General features: G+C 44.0%; 1 protein-coding gene across 6 annotated transcripts in view; it reads left to right on the top strand.

Annotated features, from left to right (window-relative positions):
• GLIS3 (GLIS family zinc finger 3) overlaps nt 1-21,669 on the top strand; it is a 502,487-nt gene that overhangs the window by 425,486 nt on the left and 55,332 nt on the right. For all 6 annotated transcript variants that reach the window (XM_058695817.1, XM_058695819.1, XM_058695818.1 and 3 more), the window contains one exon: nt 9,447-9,591. In XM_058695817.1, coding sequence (XP_058551800.1) covers nt 9,447-9,591 — 145 coding nt within the window. The remainder of the gene's footprint in view (nt 1-9,446; nt 9,592-21,669) is intronic.

Below are 21,669 nucleotides of genomic sequence, written 5' to 3'. Positions count from 1 at the left end.
AAAAAGACCGTAAGATTCTCGGTGTCAGTTTTAGAATAATATTGACTTAGGAAGAAAATGGTGCTTTTACAAACGTAGCGATACAGAAAATCCAAGCTGCCTGCCTTTCTGATTTCAACATCCTCTCAAAGCTCGCCCCCACCTCTGTCCGGGATTTCTAGAGAGTACTACCGACCTCGTAAGTGCGACATGTAGAGGTAGAAACCCCCCCCTCCACCCCCCACCAGGGTTCTGGAAAGGTCTTGTTGGTTTTGATTTCTAATTTATTTTAGACTTTTCCAAGAGAATGAAAGCTAGCTGTATTCTTCTGAGATAGAATAATTTCAGGGTGATATTTGTGCATGAAAACTACGCTAACATCTCGATCCAGATACCGCGTGGCCCCAGACTCTATCTTCTGAAGATAAACGAGACCCCAGGGAATCCCTCCCGACAACCGTAATAGCTTCTAGTGAGGAAAAGAAAGTTAACTATGTGTTACGTGAGCCACTTTCCGTGGGTCACCTCATGTCATACTGTAATAACCCCACATAGAGTTGGTGTTCTCATGCCCATTCTGTAGAGGATGCTACTGAAGCCTTTTGAGGTGACACATTGTGCCAAAGGCCTCACATCAGTAGGTGGGGGAACTGAACTTTGAAGTTGTGAATTTGAATTTGAATTCGAATTTGATCCATATGACCCCCATATGATACAAAAAGACAGAGAGGGAAATACCTAAAACAATAGGAGAAAAAGAAAAATAAAGTACATGTTAAACAGTGCTGTGGTGCTTCCACACTGGGTATTAATGGAAAAAGAAACAGTAGAAATTATTGAATGCTCTAAACCATGTGTTAGTGAAATACTTATCTCATGATACCTACCACCGACAACAACCTTGTAAATTATGTGGCATTAGCCACGTCTTACAGAGAAAACCGAGCTAAAGAGATGTGAAACAACTTGTTTATTGTTGTCTAACATTTCATAAGTAAGGATACGGAAGCTCAAACCCAGGTATTCTGGGTCCAGAGCCTACACTCTTACCTTTCATGATCTGTATCACAGATAAGCTGTTGTGTAAGTGGCTGTTAATGGCTTCATGTCAGTAGGGCATGTGCTATTTTCCAGAGATAACTCCCTCTGGGACTGAGATTTAACATCGATTCTGGTGCCACAAATACTTTGATCCCGATTGCAAATGGCACTGAAGTAGGAAATGAAGCAGCCAGCTGAGCGACAGAATCACGTAGTATACAGCCGAGAGATCCTGTCCCTCCCCCCCCCCGCAATGACAACAGGGCTTTGAAGAGTCAGCTTCTGAATATAAAGGACCCCCAGAAATACAGAGCTTCCCATGTGAGAAAAGACGTCGGGATTTTACTTAGTAGCAAGTTTTATCTGAGCCATTCTCTCAACTCCACAAGGACACCGAGCTGAGTTATCTTGTACACTCCTTTATCTGCTAGACCTATCATAGTTTTGGACGCATGGTAAGGGCTCGGTAAATGTGCCGAATGAATGAATGAGAGAGAGAGTGTGTGTAACGTGGAGTTTTGAAAGCTACTGATTCTTCTAGGCTGCAAGGATAAAAGTGGAGAGTCGAGAACACGGGATGTGTTTGTCCTGGTCAGACAGCTAGTTCAGTCCATCAGTACTGGGATGTCATTTACACGTTTGCACGTCCAGTTAGGTCTGGTGGTGAGAGTAAGTGGGGTGGTGAGTGGAATAATCCACTATGTGGGAGAGCAGGGACTGACATTTTAGGTAAGTGACTTCTGTGAGTCAGGCATTAAGTCCTCTCTGAATCTACAACTGACACAGCTCAGTGCTATCAGCCTGATTTTATAGAAGGGAAACCACACTCAGGCTAGTGAATATACCTGCCCAGGACCCCACAGTAGCTGAACCACGGTTTGTTAAACTGAAACACCCGAACTCCTCCTGCGTACGTATTCTCTTACCTGTATAAAATCTATAGACGTTCAGACACACTAAACCACGGCCCCTCTCAGGGCTGAAATTCTGTGATAACTGCAGCATTTCGAGGCTTCTCAAATATTCACAGAGCCATAAAGCAGACAGTGAGCCAAGTGACTCCGTGAGGTCTGCGGGAGAAGGGGAGAGGTGAGCCCCTATGAGTGGGAATCGCGGTGAGACAGATCACGGTTCCATGGGAGGCAAAACTTTCTAACGATCAGACCCGTTGAACCCAAGTTGTAGGGAAATGAGTTGTCAGAGGCATTTAGACAAAGGCCAGGCTGCCACCGTGCTGTGCAGTGTTGTCACCGGGCACTTCAATACCATGCATTGAAATTTAAATTACTTAAAATTAAGTTAAATCACCTTAAAATTTGGTTCCTCGGTTGCACGAACCACATTTCAAGTGCCCATTACTCACATGTGACTAGTGGCTACTTATTAGGACAGAGCTGAACTTCCATTATGGAAGCAAGCTCTCCTGGACAGCACAGTCACAGAGCAGATGCGTAGGAAGATTGGACCCTGGTTCCTTTTTACTCTGAAATTCTGTTTCTGTGAATAGTTTCCCTCAACCACCATTTTTGACTGAATAACCAGTAGTTTTCTTGTATCTATACTGGGACAGATTTTTTACGTCACTTACAAAGTGTATCTATTCGGATAGTTCGGCATGTTCGTTAATCGGCCGTGGACAAAATTTGGGGCCTTTGGTGTCACTGCTAAGTAAATAGGTTACAGAAATTCAGGTGCCTGACTGGCCAATACCTCATGTTCCCAAAGAGGTTTCTTCCAGTTCTGTTTTTCTAAGTCTTCACTATCATTTCTTTTGCTTTTGTAAATTGGTCACTCCCGAAGGAAACGAATTTGATAGCAGATTGTTGGAGATTAATTACCTATGATAGGCCAAAGCCACTTCATAAATGTCAGTGCTGAGGAATCCCCTAGAGAGAGAGTTTTTAGATTCAACTGGAAATTAATTGTAATTAATATAATAGGTTAATTCGTTGTAATTATTTTTAAGGCTTTTGGCAATGAGTTAATTCCCCAAGATCCACATTGCTCAAAGCGTCATAGAGAATGCTTGATGAGAATGTTCTGGTACTAAACCTTAACCCTCTGGAAAAATAATCCTACTTGTCTTTCCTTCTGGCTGAGTTTCTTCAGAAACATATTTTGGTGGCATTTGATTTCTGGAGAACAAAGGAATCCCTATAAGGTGATGCATAAACATGCATAGCCCAGATAGACTGTGCTCATTGGAGAACAGGAAAACAAAAGGCCTTTGATTGTGCCTCGTTTTCTTTGGAAGTATGTCTCGCTTGAGACCAACAGAATGCCTTTGCTCTTGGAATAAAATGTAATGGAACTGAAAATTGGAGAATCTGGGCCTTTTTCCCTTTCCTAATTATTTCCACTTGACTCACTTAATCTTGGACGATTATTCAATCATATCTGAAATGAGAAAATGACGGGAGTAGAATTTCCGTCTCTTGTTTCAAGAGCTTATAAACATTAACAGAATAGTCTTGAACAAAAAACAAATACAAATCACAATTGACGGTGCCTTGTTTTTATATATTAGGAAAAATCCCTGCATTGTTAGGGAAGCAGCTCAAGTTTCTAAATGTAGGAACCTTGTCAAGCCTTGATGGGTGATTTCATTATTAACGTTGAAAAACTATCATTTGGAACAAATATTTCATAATGGGAGATTGCACAGAAGCTAAGGAGCCAATTTGTTTACTTGCACCTGGATAGGCTGAGAAACTAAGCCCTAAAATGGGTCGTTGAAGATGAGGATCATTAATACTCCAAGACTCACAGATTGGTTTCTGAGACGCGGAGATGTCTCCTTTCTTCCTAGTATGTCCACGAGCCTTTCTCCATGAAGAGAAAGACGCATGCATTCCTAAAAGTCACTAAGAGCCGGATCAGGACTCCATCTGCAATAATAATACTTCCCGACAATCAGCACTGTCTAAAGTTGAAGCTTCCTGCCAAGATGACGTAAGTTGCCCACTACCGTAAGGAGTCAAGCCGAGTCTGAGAGCCCCTTAGCCAGGTTGCAGTGGGAAGTCACGCGTAAGACAAAGGTTTGGCCCCAGGGACACATGAGGCACCTTGGATGCTGAGTGTTCTTGTAAATTAGACTCCCTGGTCATACTTTTAGCCTTATGGTAAAGGCCCAGAACACCCCACTTTCAGTAATCATCAGTTTACCATACCCCCAGGGTGTGGGCAGAGCAAGCACTGGAGAGGAGGAAAAGGTGTGCATCTGAACCTCTTTCAGTGCTGCTGATGGGCTGGTGCATTCCTGAACCAAATCAGATGAATTTGGGGGTGTCTACTAAGTTGGGTGCTCCTGGAAGCAGACTGTGGGCCAAGGGCTGGGGTGCATGAGTTCTTAAAGGAGTGCTCCCGGGAGAACCTGGGACAAGGATGGGGAAGGGAAAGGGGCTAGGCAGGAGCTCTAGAGCCCCATAGGGGGTTCTGGAGCACAAATTATGCCTCAAAGTTTGCCCCGCTGAGAGACAAAGGAGCACACGTCAACCATTCATATGTGTGTTTGGGGTGGGGAGTGGTCTGCCAGCTGTTGGCCGGAAAGTACACGGAGACCAGGGGATGGGGACATCAAAACTGGGGCAGGGGGTCAGCACAGGGCTAATCAAAGGGATCAGGGGGCGGGATGGATGTGGGCCAAACATCATCAGCCTTTCTGCTACAGTTACGATCATCTGTGTCTTTCCAGATCCTCCATCATCAGGGGTAACTGAGACATGGCCACATCGTATTTTCTAGACACACGCACACACCACTAGAGATCATAACCTCCTTTAGACGAAGCGTTGTGTCTCGTTCTTACAGACCTAGTCCTCACCAAATGGTCTGCCCCGACGCCGGCTGTAGAGTTTCCAAAGTGTAAAAGGGCAGCCAGTCAGCCAGGTCCTCACGGACTTCGTAACACAATTGTGCAGATGGAAGTCGTAACAGGAAACAAAGCCCCAAACACATGTCCAGTCGCAGGATTGTTGAAAGCAGGTCCTGCAGCTGTCCCTGTACCATGGGAGGCAGTGTGGGCCGGCCTGGTCGTGAGAGGCTTCCTTCAGGCAGCTAGCCGGAAACCGGGGCTTGGAGAAGTTACACTGGGGGGAGGAAGGCCAGGCAGGAGGAGGGAGCAGCCATGATAGATGGGCTATTTGCAGACAGCAAGGCCGTGCTCTGCCTACTTCTCTCCTTCTAGAACTCTCTTCCCCTTGATAGGCACTTAGCCCATTTCCCCAGCTCCTTCAGACTCGAATATATCTTCCCAGTGAGGCTACAGTCCCCCTACATTCCCATTCGGGCCCAGTGCAGCTGCCCTTACCCTTTTCTCATTTTTTCTATAGCAGTTGCCACCTTCTGTTTGATTTACTTATCTGGTTAGTTTGTTTACCATTCACTGCCTCCAGAATGGGGACTCCTCAGGAGGCCTGTTTGTCTGCTTCGATTGCTGATGTACGTCAGGCCACTAGAATGGTGCCTGGCGTGTGGTTGAGGCCCAAGAAATATTTTTCCAGCGAATGAACGAGAAAGATCAAGACAGGCAGTGGCACTCTGGAACCAAGGGGTGTTGGTTCGGGCAACGGAGTTGAACGACTCCAGGAGTGCCTTTCACATTCTGTGACGTAAATAGAGGTCCCTTGGTTATGAGACACAGCAGGCCTTTAAAGTAGACAAATTGATGATTAGTGGGTCACATTCTACTTCTTTCTATAAAGATCAATAAAGTTTCCATAAAGGACAAGTTCTTTGCTATCTCCTAAGGATAGGTGATTAGACTGTAATGAAAAATTTTCTTAACTTTTTTTTTTTTACTCCCGTGAAAGAAGATAAAAATCTGAATTGTGTTTAAGACCCACACCTCATGTAACCATTGCTTGTTACGTGGTCTCAAGGGAGACATAATAAGCAGCCGTCACGTGAGGCGCGGGTCTTAAAGACAATTCAGGTTTTAGGATTCCTTATTTCTACAACTCATTTCCTCTTCCCTTAAACAGAAAGGTCTCAGCTCCGTGCATCAGGATTCGTAGAGACCAATGGTTGTGAAAGCCTGGTCCCTAGACCAACAGCATCATCACCACCTGGGGACTTGTTATAAATGTACCCCAGACCTAATACGTCAACAGCTCTATGGTGGGGCCTATAGGTGGTTCTCACACACGCCCAGATTGGAGAACCATAGTTAGACATCATCCCTCATTGGAGAATCTCTTTCTATCTTCTTTACGTTCCTGGCAACTAAGAAGATACTGAAATATACATTGTGTAATTTGTCTTATATAAATAGTTGGGTTTCTTACTCCAAATATAAAACTTTTATATAGAATGACAGCCCTCCCAGGAGCTCGTGCTATACCCCCCTGCCTCACCCATTAGATAATCCCTGGACTAGAGAACGTTTAAGAGCCTTAAATAATCCAGAAGGGAGAGAATAATACTAACCTTACGTATCATTGCTGCGTTTCTATGCATGTGGTCTTCCTTTGGAAATTACACATAAGTTCCTCAAGGCTTGTTCAATTTAAGAAGCACTTTCTAGAACCATGCCTAATCCCAGAGAAAACCAAATTAACTCTCCCCACAAAGTCATGCAGAATTACACTCTTAGCAACCATGAGTATGTGTTGAAGCTAAGGAAGAGTTGCCTGCTTTGACTCCGGGAGTGTCCATGGCCATGAAATTTTTTGGAAAGACCGAATTGGTAGCGATAACTACAAAACCCTAGAGTAATAGAAAGCAGAGAGATGTTCATGTCTATGCTTCATAGAACATGTGGGCCCCAGATCACGTTGTAATGATAAAATGTAAATTAAAAGTGATCACCAGAACTCATTCGAAGCCTGGATTTTTTTCCAGTTTTTCTTATGCAGCATGTGTTAGGTTAGTACCAAAATAACAAACATACCTTCCAAAAGCCCTAAGAGGGTTAGCCACTAATTCAGATGGTCTTGGTCAGAGATTCCAATGTGGCAAAGCTGAGGAAATTATAATGTAATTATGTCTCGTTCACTACATGTGTTAAATGCTCTTTCTCTGTACTTGGGGTCACTATGCCATTTGTATATTCTTGGACTAAGACCTGGACATATGTTTGTCTCTTTATGAAGCTTGCTGAGGTCCAAGGAATGCTGATGTTACTGCCTAGCGACTTACTGATGTTTTGTGTGCGTGTCTGGTTTTCTTTCTGATCAGAGTAGTAGTTAACCAGCTCTCCAGATGAAAAAGGCCCAGTTTGTAGCATTTGCCAATTTCCATGGTGTAAATATTCTCAACCTGACCAAGTTCAAGCTCAAAGTTTGACATCATTGCCTGGACGGTTTGGGAAAGATACACACGAACAGCTCTCTTAGATGGGTGCAAGCCAGTTCTAACTCATCATCGGAATGTAGAAAACTTGGAAAGCGGAGGAAAGGATTAAACAAACAAACAAAACAGAGGAGGGGCGCCTGTGTGGCTCAGTCAGTTAAACTTTATTATTTAGTTATTTTTGAGAGAGAGAGAGAGGGAGAGTGCAAGCAGGGGAGGGGCAGAGAGAGAGAGAGAGAGAGAGGGAGGGAGACACAGAATCTGAAGCAGGCTCTAGGCTCTGAGCTATCAGCACAGAGCCCACAGCGAGGCTTGAACTCACGAATGGCAAGATCATGATCTGAGCCAGTCAGACGCTTAACCGACTGAGCCACCCAGGCACCCCGGTAGTTCTCCTTTTTTAAATATTTTCTTCCTATCAAGGGCTGCGCAGTGAGGCAATCACTGTGTGCTTCCTGCCCCACTCATTAGGTAATTTCTGGACTAGAGAATGTTTAAGAGCCTTAAATGATCTGGAAGGCCCTTTCCTGCTCTAGTAAACATATTTCGTCTCTCCCCACTTATGTCCCTGGTTCTGTCTTGTTTCCCTTCTCCAAGACCCAAGCTGGTGCCGCTCCGGTCTCACTCTTCTCTGATGATCCAGGCACCCCAGGGCCGGTGGGTTCTTCCCTGACGTATCTTCAGGCCTCAGTCCCTCCCCCTTTCCCAGGCTCCTTTCCAGAGCCCTCTCCAAGAGGCTGTCTACCTAAGGTCGCTGTCCTTCCTATCCGCAGTCTCCCTTCTCTGTATATTGGTCTTCCCCAGCAGCAGTGCCCCCTGACATCATGGATTTTCCGGGTTCACTCTAGAGGAGAAGCTCCATACCAGTATTCCCAGAGCCTAGAGGAGCAGCTGACACTCGATAAATACTTGTTGGCTGAGTTAGTGTACTCCAACCCTAGAACTGAAGGTTTAGTTCTGTCTTGATAAAGGCAAAATGAATTCATATGCTCTCTTTAAACACGGAAGATGCTATTCTCAGTATATGTAACAAATATAGTTCTATATTTTTAAGGTTTTATGTCTTTATAGAAGCAGAGGTTTGTATTTTTCCTGTAGCTAAACTTCTCGTTGTGATTTTTCCCCATTCAAATTACACTCCCAGAATTCTTTTTCATAAAGAGATCAGATAATTTTTCACCTATTCTTCAGTCTTAGATTTTTTTGCCTTTATTTAAAAAAAATTTTTTTAATGTTTATTTTTGAGAGCGAGAGACAGAGTGTGAGCATGGGAAGGGCAGAGAAAGGGAGACACAGAATTCAAAGCAGGCTCCAGGCTCTGAACTGTCAGCACAGAGCCCCACATGGGGCTCAAACTCACAAACTGTGAGATCATGACCTGAGCCGAAGTCAGAGGCTTAATCGACTGAGCCACCCAGGCATCCCTGCCTTTTTTTTTTTAAACATATAACTCTTTAATATGTAAAGAAGTATTTTGCTATTATGATTAAATGAAGATCTAAATTGTGGTGCCTTATTTGTGTGTGTGTGTGTGTGTGTGTGTGTGTGTGTGCGCGCGCGCGCACGTGTGTGTGCATGCATGTGCAACTGACTGTTGGGTTTTTATTGCTGCTAATGAATCGTGCTCCATAATATTTTAAAATTTAACCTACATATTTTCTTCTCATGTAAAATCTGTAGGCACCAAATTTCAATGGGCGTTTCTCAGTTATCTCTGAGATATTTTCTTGGTCATACCTCTTTATTTTAAAAGCACCTTCCAATCTGGACCAAATATACTTGAGTCTGTTTTTGTTATCACTACAAGTTCTGATAAGATACAGACCAAATAAACGGAAATATAATTGGAAGCTGGGTTCCCAGAAGTAGAAACACATCAAAGACCGAAGTCAAATCTGCCTCTAAGCTGCGTACTTTTCCGGAATCACCTGCCAGGTGTTATCAGCCCTGGAGAAGTCACCATCCTATTGACTCTCTGTTAAGCCCAATGGCTGACCCACGGTTGTTGCTATTTAATAAATATATGTGTGCTGAATTGCATCGCATCGAACCTTAGGGCACGATGCCTTTGCGGGGAAGTGTTCCAAGGAACGGCTTTCCTTTCTCATCTGTCTTCTGTTTTCTCCTTCTCCTAGTTGCGGTCCAGCACAGAGCTACATCCCGACCTGCTCACGGATTGCCTCACCGTGCAGCCCCTGCCCTCGGCCACTTCCCCACGAGATGCCGCTGCCGACAGTGTGGTGGGACGCTCCCCGGGGCCCGGGCCTGACCTCTATCCAGGTAACGAGGGCCAGCCGAGGCCACGGCCACTGTCCTCCCCCAGGCCCTTCCCTCTGGTTGAAGGGAATGCTCACATGAGAAGAATTCTCCTAAGATCATCTGTATTTTGCCTTATCCAGGGGCTCCACGTTGCCCCCCACCCCTGCTCCCCATCTGATTCCTGAGCTGAGCTGGCAGCAGGCTGTTTCTTCTCATAAAGAAACACAGTAAAATAATGCATTAGCTCTTTTAGTTCTGGACATCTGCCAAAAGTCCAGGGCACCCAGCTCTCCCAGGTATCTTAAATTTATTAACTTGACTTAGACCCAAAGGAAAAGTGCCCCCCCCCCCCCCCCCCCCCGCTGTAAGCAAGTAACAGGCTCCATGTGGATTTCTTAGTGGAACAGTTATTGTCATGTTTGCATTTCAAAAGGAAGCCCCAGGTCTCTAAGAAGAATTTCACATCAGTAAGCCGCCCTTTAAGAATGGTTTGTGGACCACTGGGATGGTGGGGGGGGGGGGGGTGGGGGTGGGGGGGGGGATGAGACGGCCCTCCCAGCCTGGCGTCCTTCTGCCTGGGTTTGAATGATAGCTGACTCCATATTTGGAAACTTTCATCTACTAAGGAAAAATAAGAAAGGATTAATATGCAATAAGGAAGTTATTTGTTTCCGTTTACTTTGTTTGCCTGGATTTTTGTGCATTTTCCACTCTCTGTAATGATGATGTACCTGTGCAAACTAATTGGTTGCCATCCCTCACACGTGGAAAGCCCTTGCTGTCATGCTATGAATATGAAAGCGAAAGTTCCCCCAGTCCCACCTTCCAGACAATGGGGATTTTCTATTATCTGTGGATCACAAGTCCCACAGCCACCCCCATCTGATTCTGGAGCCAGGCTTTGGCAGAAAACTGGGGTTTTTTTCTTTTTAAAAGTACTCATAAGCCATAAAGAATTAAGAACTTACTGATGCATGACTGTAGGCTAGGAAAAGCCATGTTTGTAGGACTTTTTCTTAACTGGATAGTTCTCAGTTGATCCAAATTCAGGGCAAAGGGCGTTACGCAAATACTTGGAGAGGGTCCATCATCAGGACATTCTTAATGTTGTCCCATTGTTGGTGGCCCTTTATCAGCTGCTCTGGGTACTTTCTCTTAGAGAAAACAAAGCCTCTGCTATTTGAGACCCTAGGAGATCTGAGGGGCAGACCCAGTCTTACAGACGTTTCGGCTACAGGTACCTAGAAACACATGAAATACACCAGAGTACAGTGTTATCAACTCATATAAATATTTTGTGTTAGATATATACATGAGAAAGCGTGACTCGTTTTTGTTTGCACATATGTCTGTTTGATTTGCCAAATATTTGATATAGGAACATTTATTCTAGCACATTAAATTAGCAACCAGTTTATGACAGGCTACATAGCAATTCCTAGTTCCTCAGTCCATAAGTCCATGACCTTCGTAAAGACCTGGGACCCCATAGTTAAGAGTGGAAGCCAACCAGAATCGATTGAAAAGCGGGCCCAACATCCACTATAGAGAGTTGATGGTAATGGGCTAGTCTCACTGCATTTAACTTGGAAATGGGTTTGGGAAGCCATGATATCTCTATCTTTGGAAAACAATAGTACCTTTGCCCTGTGTGGCATCTAGGATATGGCTCACTTTCCAAATGGAGGAGGCATGTTTGTCTTGATGTGTGTTTTGTATGTCTGGGAGTGTGGTTAAAGTTTTTTTTTTTTTTTAAAGATTTGTGTTGAACCAGCTTCGTCACTCCAGACATATTTCCTTTTTTTTTTTTTTCTTCCTCTTGACACTTTTCCGTGTGTGGTCTTCAAAACGATTATGAGCTCCCAGCTTTGAGCCTCCAGCCATGGCGGGCAAGCTTCCGTGATGGGCATAGGAACCCGAGCTGCCATAGTATCAACAGAGCATCTTCTGTTGACTTGAATTTTCTGTGACTCTGGAGACGTTTGGAACAGGCAGGTGACCATCCGGCTTGAACCGTGTTCTTGGAATTTTGCTCCTGGAGTTAGTGCACTGCCGTGAAAGTTTATGCCCCCTCCTTCTCCCTTCATGCCTGTGTCCCTCGGGTCCTACTTTACTTCCTTTGTTCTTGCTCTTTTGAAAAATTGATGAAGTCTTCTGTTTTGCTGAATACACAGCAAACCCAGAGCAGAACAAAGCAGGAGGGAAAACCACACAAGGAAAATGTTAAACCTTCCTGAAAAAAAGTGCTAGAAATGCACGTGCCAGGAATGCATGTTCCTACCAGTTTCAAACCTGTACTACAGATCTGTGGAAAGAAGCCAAACAGTGAAAAATGCCAAAGGAAACTGAAGCTGTTCATCGATTTGTTTAGCGTAAACTCCTAAGTTTGAAGGGAATTTGACAAAGATAAAGACTTGGCTAAATGGTGAAAGCCCTCGGAGCCCTTCCTTTTACGTTCTGTTACACAAAGTCGAGGAAATATTTGTTTAATGATTGTTAAGCACTTACAATTCCAAGTGCTAGTAAAGTGATGTATCAGAAAAATATTTTGAGGGAAACCTGTTGAATACGTATGGATGTAGGATCAGAAGCAGTTCAGCAGTGAGCACCAGGATTTTCTAGAAGCCATAAGACTGAGGACTCAGTTTGCAGAAGTCATGATTTGGAAATGGACCTTTGTACTGGCTTAGTAAACAACCATCTGTGAGATTCCGAGAGGGATGGTTTGCAGAGCACTAAGAACAGGAAAGGTGGCAGTTCTCACACCTGCAAATCTTACAAGTCTCCTAACATGTTGGCTTCCCTTATTGAGACAGCGTTTCCAGAGAATGTGATTGGAAAGGATTTCCAGAAAAGGCTTTTATTTCCGTGGAAGGAAATAGCGTTCCAGGTTCAAGCAGCCAAAATATCGCTTGAGTTCACGCTGAGGACTACTTTCAGTTGAGGTGTTTACTTGCCTACTATCCTGAAAATCCCGGGGTCCCTAGACCCGATCCTGAGCCAACCTGAGAGCAATCTTGTGACCTAATGGGAAGGCCGGGACAGTGATGAGCAATTCTCAAGGATGGCTCCCTCACCTCTTCTGCCCTGTTGTTCAGAAGTTCTGTGCCCTAGATATCTAGATAATGCTTCAGGCTAGCCTATACTTTTAGGTAATTTAGCTGATAATCTGAGGGAGAAGTATTTCACAGCCAGTAGATCAAGGGGTGACTGCCACTTCCAAGGCTTAATGCCTGTGAAGAAGGTCTCGTCAGCTTCCTCGATGAACTCATGAAGCAGAGGAATGCATGAATAACGAGTCTGCAGCACCATGGACAGCCTGGACCACTGCCTGCTCTTGGTTGAGAGTCTGTTCACTAACAAAGCATGCTGTATGGGGGGTGATCTGTACCATAGGTGGTCACCAAGCTTATGGCTCCTTCCAGATCGAAACTGTACTACAGATTCAATAGAACGTGGTCTTTGCCGATGGCCTGAGCCATAAAGACACCGTAGAGGCCGGTGTGGTTGAGGTGTTTGAGTCCCATGGAAATCACCCGTCGAGTGAGGAACTAATGCACCTAGAACAAGGAAATATGCAAGAATGGTGGGATTTTATTGGTACCACTAATACTGAGATATAAAATGATCATGTTTTAGAACTTGAAAGTTCTTTTGAATTTTTAAAATTTTGAATGTAACGTTAGATTTTTTAGGAGGATATAGAAGTGTGATGCTCAGATATTATAGGGAATTATTGAAGGAAAAATAGGCTTATTTTATGGCAGGAATTTTGAAGTCCTATATTGTCATTCCCTTCCCCTCACCCTTATTATGAGGAAATGAAGCCTTCCCGCTCACAATATCACCACATTTTGTAATAAATAGCACCATATGAAATCCATGCAGGATTTAACATACTTCATGAAATGGTTAATGTTGTATTTTAATGTAATTTTATGGTATATGTTTTAATACCTTTTCTGTATTCTTAGGTTGAATATATTTGCTGTCTCAGGACAGCTTACAGAATTGTAGGGGCTAGAAATATTTTTATAGGAAAGTGCCTCGTACAGTCTACTCTCAAAAAGTGGTTGTTAACTTAGGGACTTTATTAGAAGTTCTAAATTGACACACGAATTTCCCAATGGGTTAAACTTTACAGAATTGCAAAGATCAAATAACATGATCTATATAAAAGCAGGCATAGAGCATTATAAAAAATGCAATAGATATTGCTTGCATGATCTTCAAAAGCAGTGATTTGCTTAGAATTCACCAGAGGTGAAAAAGGTACAGAACGACTTGGACCCAGCAGTGGACAGAAGGAGGTGGACACTGGGGTTACAGAAGTGATTTAAAGGGAAACATTTGGCAGTGTCTTTTCCGCGTCTCTTCTGACATTGCCTTGGACTGCTCGTCAAACTCTTGTATTGTTCTTAACATCCCACACATCTGTGGTTTATCTACCAAGTTGGATTGGAAAATCCGTAACAGTAGGAGCAAGCCTCTCTCTTCTCCGTTGCAGGCAATGACAGCATTAACCTGTAGATTTCACCTTCCCTGGCCCTGAGCCAGTCTGTTTATGTGCATTAGGTCACCTGGAAGACCCGTGAAAATACAGATTTCTGAGCCCCACCCCCGGAATTTCTGTTTCAGTAGCTCTGAGCTAGTCCCAAGAATTTGAATTTCTGCTGGATATTTTTAACAAACTCTCAGGCGACACTGGGTCCTGCTTGTCCAGGAAAAACGCTTCGAAAACTATTGCTCTGGATCATGAAATGCGGGAGTGTTATAGCAGAATATAATCTCAGTTTTGACTGGTGGGAGTTACAATAAGAATTGCCCATCATTAACTAAATGGAGAGAACCTTTCACAGTGTCTAGATAGATAGCATACCAAATTACCACGAGGTACAGTTGGAAATATCTTACAGTCTTATATATCAGTTATATGTCAGTAAAGGTGAAACTTTAAAAAATAATAATCTTCAAATTTACGCATGAAAACCATGTGATGGAAATCTGTCCACAAAAGACAGTTTAACATATAGGTGATATGCCATATATTTGCAATGATAAATAGAATAATGCTTCTCTGGAACTTATGATTAAATACTTACAAAGATAATAAAACTGAATCAAATAGTGAAAAAAAAATTGCCCCATAGTATATATTTCTGTTTCTCATTAAGGAAAATCTATCAGTGGATATTAAGCTCGTCTCCCCCCACCCCCACCACTGTTACAATGGCATTACTCATATTTTGATTAAGAGTGAGATCTTGTAACTGCTCAACTGAAGAAAATTAAAATTCTGATTCCCAGCCAGCACAGGGCACATTTGTATGTATGCAGGCTAATGTTAATGACTTTATATGTTTGCAAGCTGCTTAATTTGGTGCTTCCGTTTTCCATATATCCACTTACTCCCTTGTATTGATGTTAGTTTTTCACGCAAGATTAAGCTGAATTATTCAGTTTTATAAGGCGTACAGGTTTTTGCTGTAAAATTATTTTTTGTGGATGAGCAAAAATAATTCCACACCTCGTGGAGGAAAGGAAAGTCGTGACGCTGGGTTGGTTGTGGCTTTATCCCCATTGAACAAAGTCTTGGTTGTCTTTATACTACTATTTCTTCTTTTCTCATTCCATGTTATTTTGCTGGCATATAAATGGGTGTGAGAAGGAAAGGTTGTGTTTACTTCGAAGTGTACCCACAAATAGGTCTTAGGAGACGCATGCAGAGGGCAAGACGGAGAATTCAGGATAGAATTCCTGGAATGAGGAGCTCATTAGCTTTGCAGTGAGGAAGGCTTGGGCCCAACTTCCGGGTCTGAAGTCCTGACCTTCTGCTTCAAATGAACCTTCCGAGGAAAGAGAGGAACGGGTAGACCTGTCTCTTTCCCGTGAAGGATAAAGAAAAAAGGAAAGCGGGCCTTTTCCGGGTGCTTGTAGTCGCAGTGAGCGTTCCTTTCTTTACACTTGTCTTAGCCCTGAAAATAAGTGTGAATAGCATAAAACTCAAAAGTGAAGGACATTACTGAATCAGCTTGGACATTATTTGCCATGTTTTACTGTTAACAAAAGAAGAAAACATCTTGCAGGCACTGCATAAAGAGAGTAGTTGTGGAAACGACTCGTTCCAGGTGACCAACAGCCGTGTCTCGGAAGGCTGGCTTTTATTGTATCTTCCTTAATACTGTCAGAGAATGATCTGCCCCACTCAGGCGCCCTGGCCATGACTCACACCGTCAAGGCCGCCTTAACAGCCCGCCTTGACTTCTCAGAAGTTTCAGCTTCCTCCTTAGCCTCTTAACTCAGTTTTCCCACTGCATTTCAAGGCTGTGCTAGCTTCATTCACGCTCATGACACCATTTCTAGTGGCTGCCTTGGCCTCAACCTCTTCAACTCCAGCCCAGGTCTCCGTGAATTTAGCTGCTCCCGTCTTGGCCTCTGCTCTGTCCAGCAGCTCTGTTAACGCCCACTCACACCCTAAGAAGTCGAGTTTTACAATCTTCACTGCAACCTTTCCCTGGGGATTCCATGAAAGTCCTGCTTCTGCCTTTGGGGAGGGGCTGTTGGTTCACTATTCAAGGGAAAAGGGGAAAGGCTGTCGTCAGCACGCATAGGAGCTTGCTCCTCAGACTGGCCCACAGGGATGCTTGTCACATTTTTCTGAAACAGGGATGCACCTCATGAAAAATGTCATGTGTCAGCTGCCCCTGAAGACGTTCTGATTGGTAAGGCAGCGATCTAAGGTCCATAGTTCTGAAGTACTAAGGCAGTTTGGGGTCATATTTATCTGTACAAATGTAAGGATGGGCAATATTGAGTATCTATTCTTTTTTCTTTTTAAAGTTTATTTATTTCTTTTGAGAGATGGAGTGCGATCAGGGGTTGGGGCCGAGAGAGAGAAAGAGAGGGAGAGAGAGAGAGAGAGCATCCCGAGCAGTCTTGATGCTGTCAGCGCAGAGCCTGATGCGGGGCTCGAACTCATGAACCATGAGATCATGACCTGAGATGAAATCAGGAATCAAACGCTTAACCAACTAAGCCACCCAGGCACCCCTAGTATCTCTTTTCTTAAGTCATGTCATTGGCCATGTTTTTTTTTTTTTAATAATACCTCTGACCATCTATGTAGTCAATCTATGCTCAAATAGAACGCTTACAAGTGGGCATGTTACTTCTCCAATTCAAATTTATTTCTCTCTTCCTGAGGTCAGTTGATGGATTAAATGACAGAGCTCTTGCAATAGTACTTAGCACATGGCACGTGTTCAGCGTCTATTAGTAATTTTTGTTGTTGCTTTTATCCAGATCCGAGGACAATATATGTTACGGTTCTGTCAAGCAGATAGGAAAAAGGTGCCAGAAATTACCCGTCAGTCCCATTTAAGAAACAGGAAAAATATGGAAGCCTGAACAGATTGGGAATTTGATCGGCATATTGAGTAGATGAAAAGAAAACTGAAATACGGTTCTTCATATTTTTATTTGTTCGGTGCTTCACATAACATTTTATGAGTTAAGGAAATGCACTGTAGGTCTCTAAAGAAAAGCAAATTGGAATCAGAAGCCCATCACTTGGGCAGCAGTGCCTCTGAAATCACACTGTCAAAATTGTGTCTTGATAAGTATTGATTGTTTTAATTCAAACGTAGTATGTTTTCTGTTTGTGTTTGTGTTTTAAAGGTAATGTGGTCTGGCAGGAAGAACACGGAGCTAGATGTGAGCTCCAATCCTGGCTCTCGACTCTGGGGAGGTTACTTCTCCTCTTCTCTAAATCGGTGGTGAGAATAGTGGCTCCCTAGGACTGAAACAGGAATTAAGGGAGAATGCACGTAAGAGTTCGGTATGCTCTCTGTAGCTGGCATATGCTCCTTTCTCTTTTCCATCCTCTTTGCTTAAACACTTAGAGAATGACCCCTAGACTGAGCCCATGTCTGTGATGGAGACCAGAACCCCTCCTCTCCATTCCTCATAGTCCTGGGTACCACCACTTGAAGTTCAGAAATCGCTGTCCTAAGATAAAGTGTTCCTTTTGAGAAGAATTCAAGTCAAGATGAGGACTGAGAACTCCCATATTTTGAGACGTGTTTTCAGATCTTTATAATTTTTTTTAACGTTTATTTTGGAGGGACAGAGACAGAGCACGAGTGGGGAAGGGGCAGAGAGAGAGGGAGACACAGAATCCAAAACAGGCCCCAGGACCTGAGCTGTCAGCACAGAGCCCGAGGTGGGGCTCGAACTCATGAGCTGTGAGATCATGACCTGAGCCGAAGTCAGACGCTTAACCAGCTGAGCCACCCAGGCACCCCCAGATCTTTAACTTAGACTTTTTTTTTTTTAAGTTTACTCATTGTTGAGACATGGAACAGAGGAGAGGGAGAGAGAGAGGGGGACGCAGAATCCGACGCAGGCTTAGGTCTCTGAGCTGTCCGCAAAGAGCCCAATGCGGGGCTTGAACCCCAGAAACTGTGAGATCATGACCTGAGCCAAAGTCGGACGCTTAACCGACTGAGCCACCCAAGCGCCCCTGACTTAGACTTCTTTGGTGGTTGTTGCTATGAAGAGTTGCTACGCACGGGCTGATCATACAGAGTCCCAGGGCGCTGGGTTGAGAAGCAAACTTACTCAGCAGTGGGTTGGTGAGGGTGGGGTAGATGGCAGAAGGAAGAAGCAGGATTGATGGCCTCAATCAGTACAGTTTTACACCATCATTGTGTCAGCCTTGCTGAGGCATAGCCTTGGTCCTTCCTGATGTCGTTTTGTAAATAGACTCTCCAGGCCGTGCAATTTATCTCAAAATAGACCCTAAGGTGTCTAGAAAGCTATTCTTGACTATTTGCTTCCCTCAAATTTAGTTTCCATATTTCAAAAATAGTTCCACAGTCTTTTCATGGTGGTTCTTAGGAGTTAGCATGCAACAGATAATTTATTATACCACGGGCCATATATGGCCCGCCTGCCTCCTGTTTTTGCATGGCCTGAGAGCTAAGGATGTTTTTAAGATTTTTAAATGTAAAATGTATAAAAGACTCTTGTCTCTTAGGTGAGAATAGTTGCTCACAGAATTGAGGACATTGCCTGTTGCTAGCAGTGCCTGCAATATTTAGTCTCTGGCCCTTTACACAACAGGTTTGCCAAATTCTGCTTTCCACTTATATCTGGGACCTTCGTCAATGACTGACTGAAATCAAAGAAGCTTGTGGCTTCCATATGTCTGATCACATTTTGTTTTAAAAGTCTGCCAGTACACATAGGTTTTTTGATTACCATAGTATTTTCGATTTAGCAAATACCTGCGTAGTCTTCCAGCCCCTGGGTTTGCAGAGATTCGCGTAAGACCCAATATTTAAAACAGGTCACACAGCAGAGCTCTTTCATTTGAAGGGACCCATACCACCTGTGCTGCCTGTTACCCAGCGCTCCTGTCCTCCCCCAGATAGTCTGCGGAAGCCCAAAGGTAGGGGCTCCGCCATGGAGTTACTACTGTTAAAGTCTTCCCATTGTAAGCAGCTATCTGCAGAGACAACCTTGGGCCACAGTGGGAATTAAGCCCTCAGTAATGTGGCCACTGCTTAGGAAGAAGCTGCCAGAAGACAGGCAGGGCTCAGTTCTGGTTATGGTGAGCCCAGGGCTGACAAGGATATCACAGAGAGTTGTCACAGTTAAATTCTACTAAGGTCTGTTTTTCCTAAAAAGAGAAGAGGCTTAAACCCTCAAATATCAAGGAGTGTGTTTTCTAAGATTCGGGCCTCTTGTAGACTTACACATTAATGCCCAGGAGAAAAGGAAAATTTTGAAAGATTAAGCTTAGGAAGCATGCTTACTTCCTCAAAATACACTTTCTAACTAACAATAAGGGTGCTTGAAATTCATATAACCCGAGACTGAACACTCCATTCAACAGGTAGGGAAAAGCTTTTAAGTTCCTTAAGAAAGGTTATAAATGGGCATGATTCCTGGTAACATGTCAATGACTTATCAGAGTCTGTCTACACTGAGAGTAATCTAGGAGGTAATACTGGGCATCTGAAGGAGAAGTGAGGAAATCGTCCACTTTGTGGGCAAAGTATAGAAAAGGGGGAAAGGGGGTTCTTTGGCTTCTCTGGAGTCCTAACAAAACCATATTCCTCTTCTGTGCATTTTTGCCCAGGGCCAGTGGTCATTACAAACCGTGGTTCCTAAATTCCCCAAAAGGGCTGTTGTGACTCCATTTTACCGAGCGGTCTCTTGGGAGAGCTCAGGGTTGGTAAAAAGCCCTTGAGTTGGCTAGAAGAAAATTGCATTACAAATTGGATTGGCTGTATGTGCTCCGTATCTGTTTCCAAGAAGCCTTCTCTGTGAAATGATTTTAGAAACCGCATGGAAGTGGAGTGGGCGGGGTTGTCTGGGTAGCATCTAAAAGGGAGGAAACCTCTTTTGGGGTCAACAGGGTACAGGTAGGAGGCAACTAAGGGATAAGTAACGAGGAGCTAGAGAACCAAGTATTTTTTTTACTAACATGGGTTTTTGTGGCCAAATCAGACTTTATTCCAAAAATGGAGATGAGGGACATTCCCGTAAGAGCTTCCAGGAATGGTTCTCCATACCTGCTCCATCTTTCTCCTTTCTGACTGCTCTCCTCCTCTGTTCAAAACGGGAGATGACGTAACACATAGTGGCAGTACCGAATTTCTCCCAGGGTACTCCTTGTTCACATTATCTTCCTGACTTGCTATGTAACTGACTGTCTGTGAGTGAGTAAGTGGGTTGGGAGGTGAAGGGAAGAAAGATAAGGTATGAGATTTGAGGTTGGATAAGTCATTCATTGTCTGGAAAGACCCAAGAGGGGCTGCCTGAAATGTTGGTCCCAGAGAAGTTGAGAGAGGTGCCAGAAGACGCCATTTCACTTGTAACAAAACGGCTTTGTTCTGAAAGGCACATGTTTCAGGAGCTTTTCCTGCATGCAGTTAATTACACCTGGTATTTCAGGACGTTTGATGGTAACCTTTGGCATCTGCCTGGATGACTTCAGCCATTATCTTCTGGTTGTATCGCAGTGTCTTCCAGAAGGGCATGTAAGCATAAGTCCTCTTCCAAATACTAACAACCTCTTCCCTGGCTGTAAATCCAGCTGCATGATGTGGAAATGTAATTGGGCAGCCTACACAGAAGTTTGGAGCTCATGTGGGAATATCTATTTGTAAGAGAACCTGAATATTCATGTAACTGTCCAGACATCAATAAATTCTCATTTTACCTTATTTATTTCTGCTCCCCAGTGAACAGCAGCGCTCTTAAGCTCAAAGTTAATAGGCATGTTCTTCAGAGATGTACCCTCTCTTACCTTAATGGAACGTCTTTCTAACACATTTGTTCATCGGTTGCCAGGTAGCTCTCCCATCAGGTGACACGAGTGTGTTTTCTTTGTCTTAGTGCACAGGTGACAGTTACCATTGTTTGCCATCAATTAGCTTGGGGTAGCATGTCAAGGATGTACGGATGGTGTCATTTTAGTCTGACAGCCACCTGAGCCGGTTGAGAAAGGATTGTTTCATTATCCTCTTATCAGTACTGCTGGATAATGATACTCCACACTGCAAAGAGGGAGGGGAGAGAAAAGACAGGCAAGAAAGAATAGATTTTTAGGGATTGGCAATATTAAAATTATTCATGCCTCCAGGAGGAGAGAAAGATTACAGAGATGGCTGCGTGAACCTATAAGAAGCTCTGCTTTCCTAACTCGGCTGGAATGTGGAAGGAAGCCGCTCGCCCGCCCGCCCCGGGGGAGGGTGTCGGGGAGGGAGAATGCCCAGCAAAGTGGGGAGGGGAGAGAAAAAGGCCCCTGCTAGTCATGGGCCACACAGGCAAGGAGTCACCACGGCATCTCTGCCGTTTTCCAGCTGACAGGCCCTTTTCCTTGCTGGAAAATTCTCCCTGGTTCGTGAACTCGGGTCATGAGAGCAATTAAATGGTTCCATGGCGAAATGCAAACAACCACAGAAGGTATGGGGGCCCAGGTTTTCACTGTTGGGGAGCGAAGCTCCAGTCACCCCCAGCGATAGTGGTTTTCTCCAGAAAGACTGAAGGGAAGTGTTTTTCGAATCCTGAAAATTAACCACGGCTGCG

Source organism: Neofelis nebulosa, chromosome 12, assembly GCF_028018385.1.
Source record: "Neofelis nebulosa isolate mNeoNeb1 chromosome 12, mNeoNeb1.pri, whole genome shotgun sequence".
NCBI lineage: Eukaryota > Metazoa > Chordata > Mammalia > Carnivora > Felidae > Neofelis > Neofelis nebulosa.
Note: the sequence above shows the minus strand (reverse complement) of the source record. Positions and strands in the feature narration are given on the sequence as shown.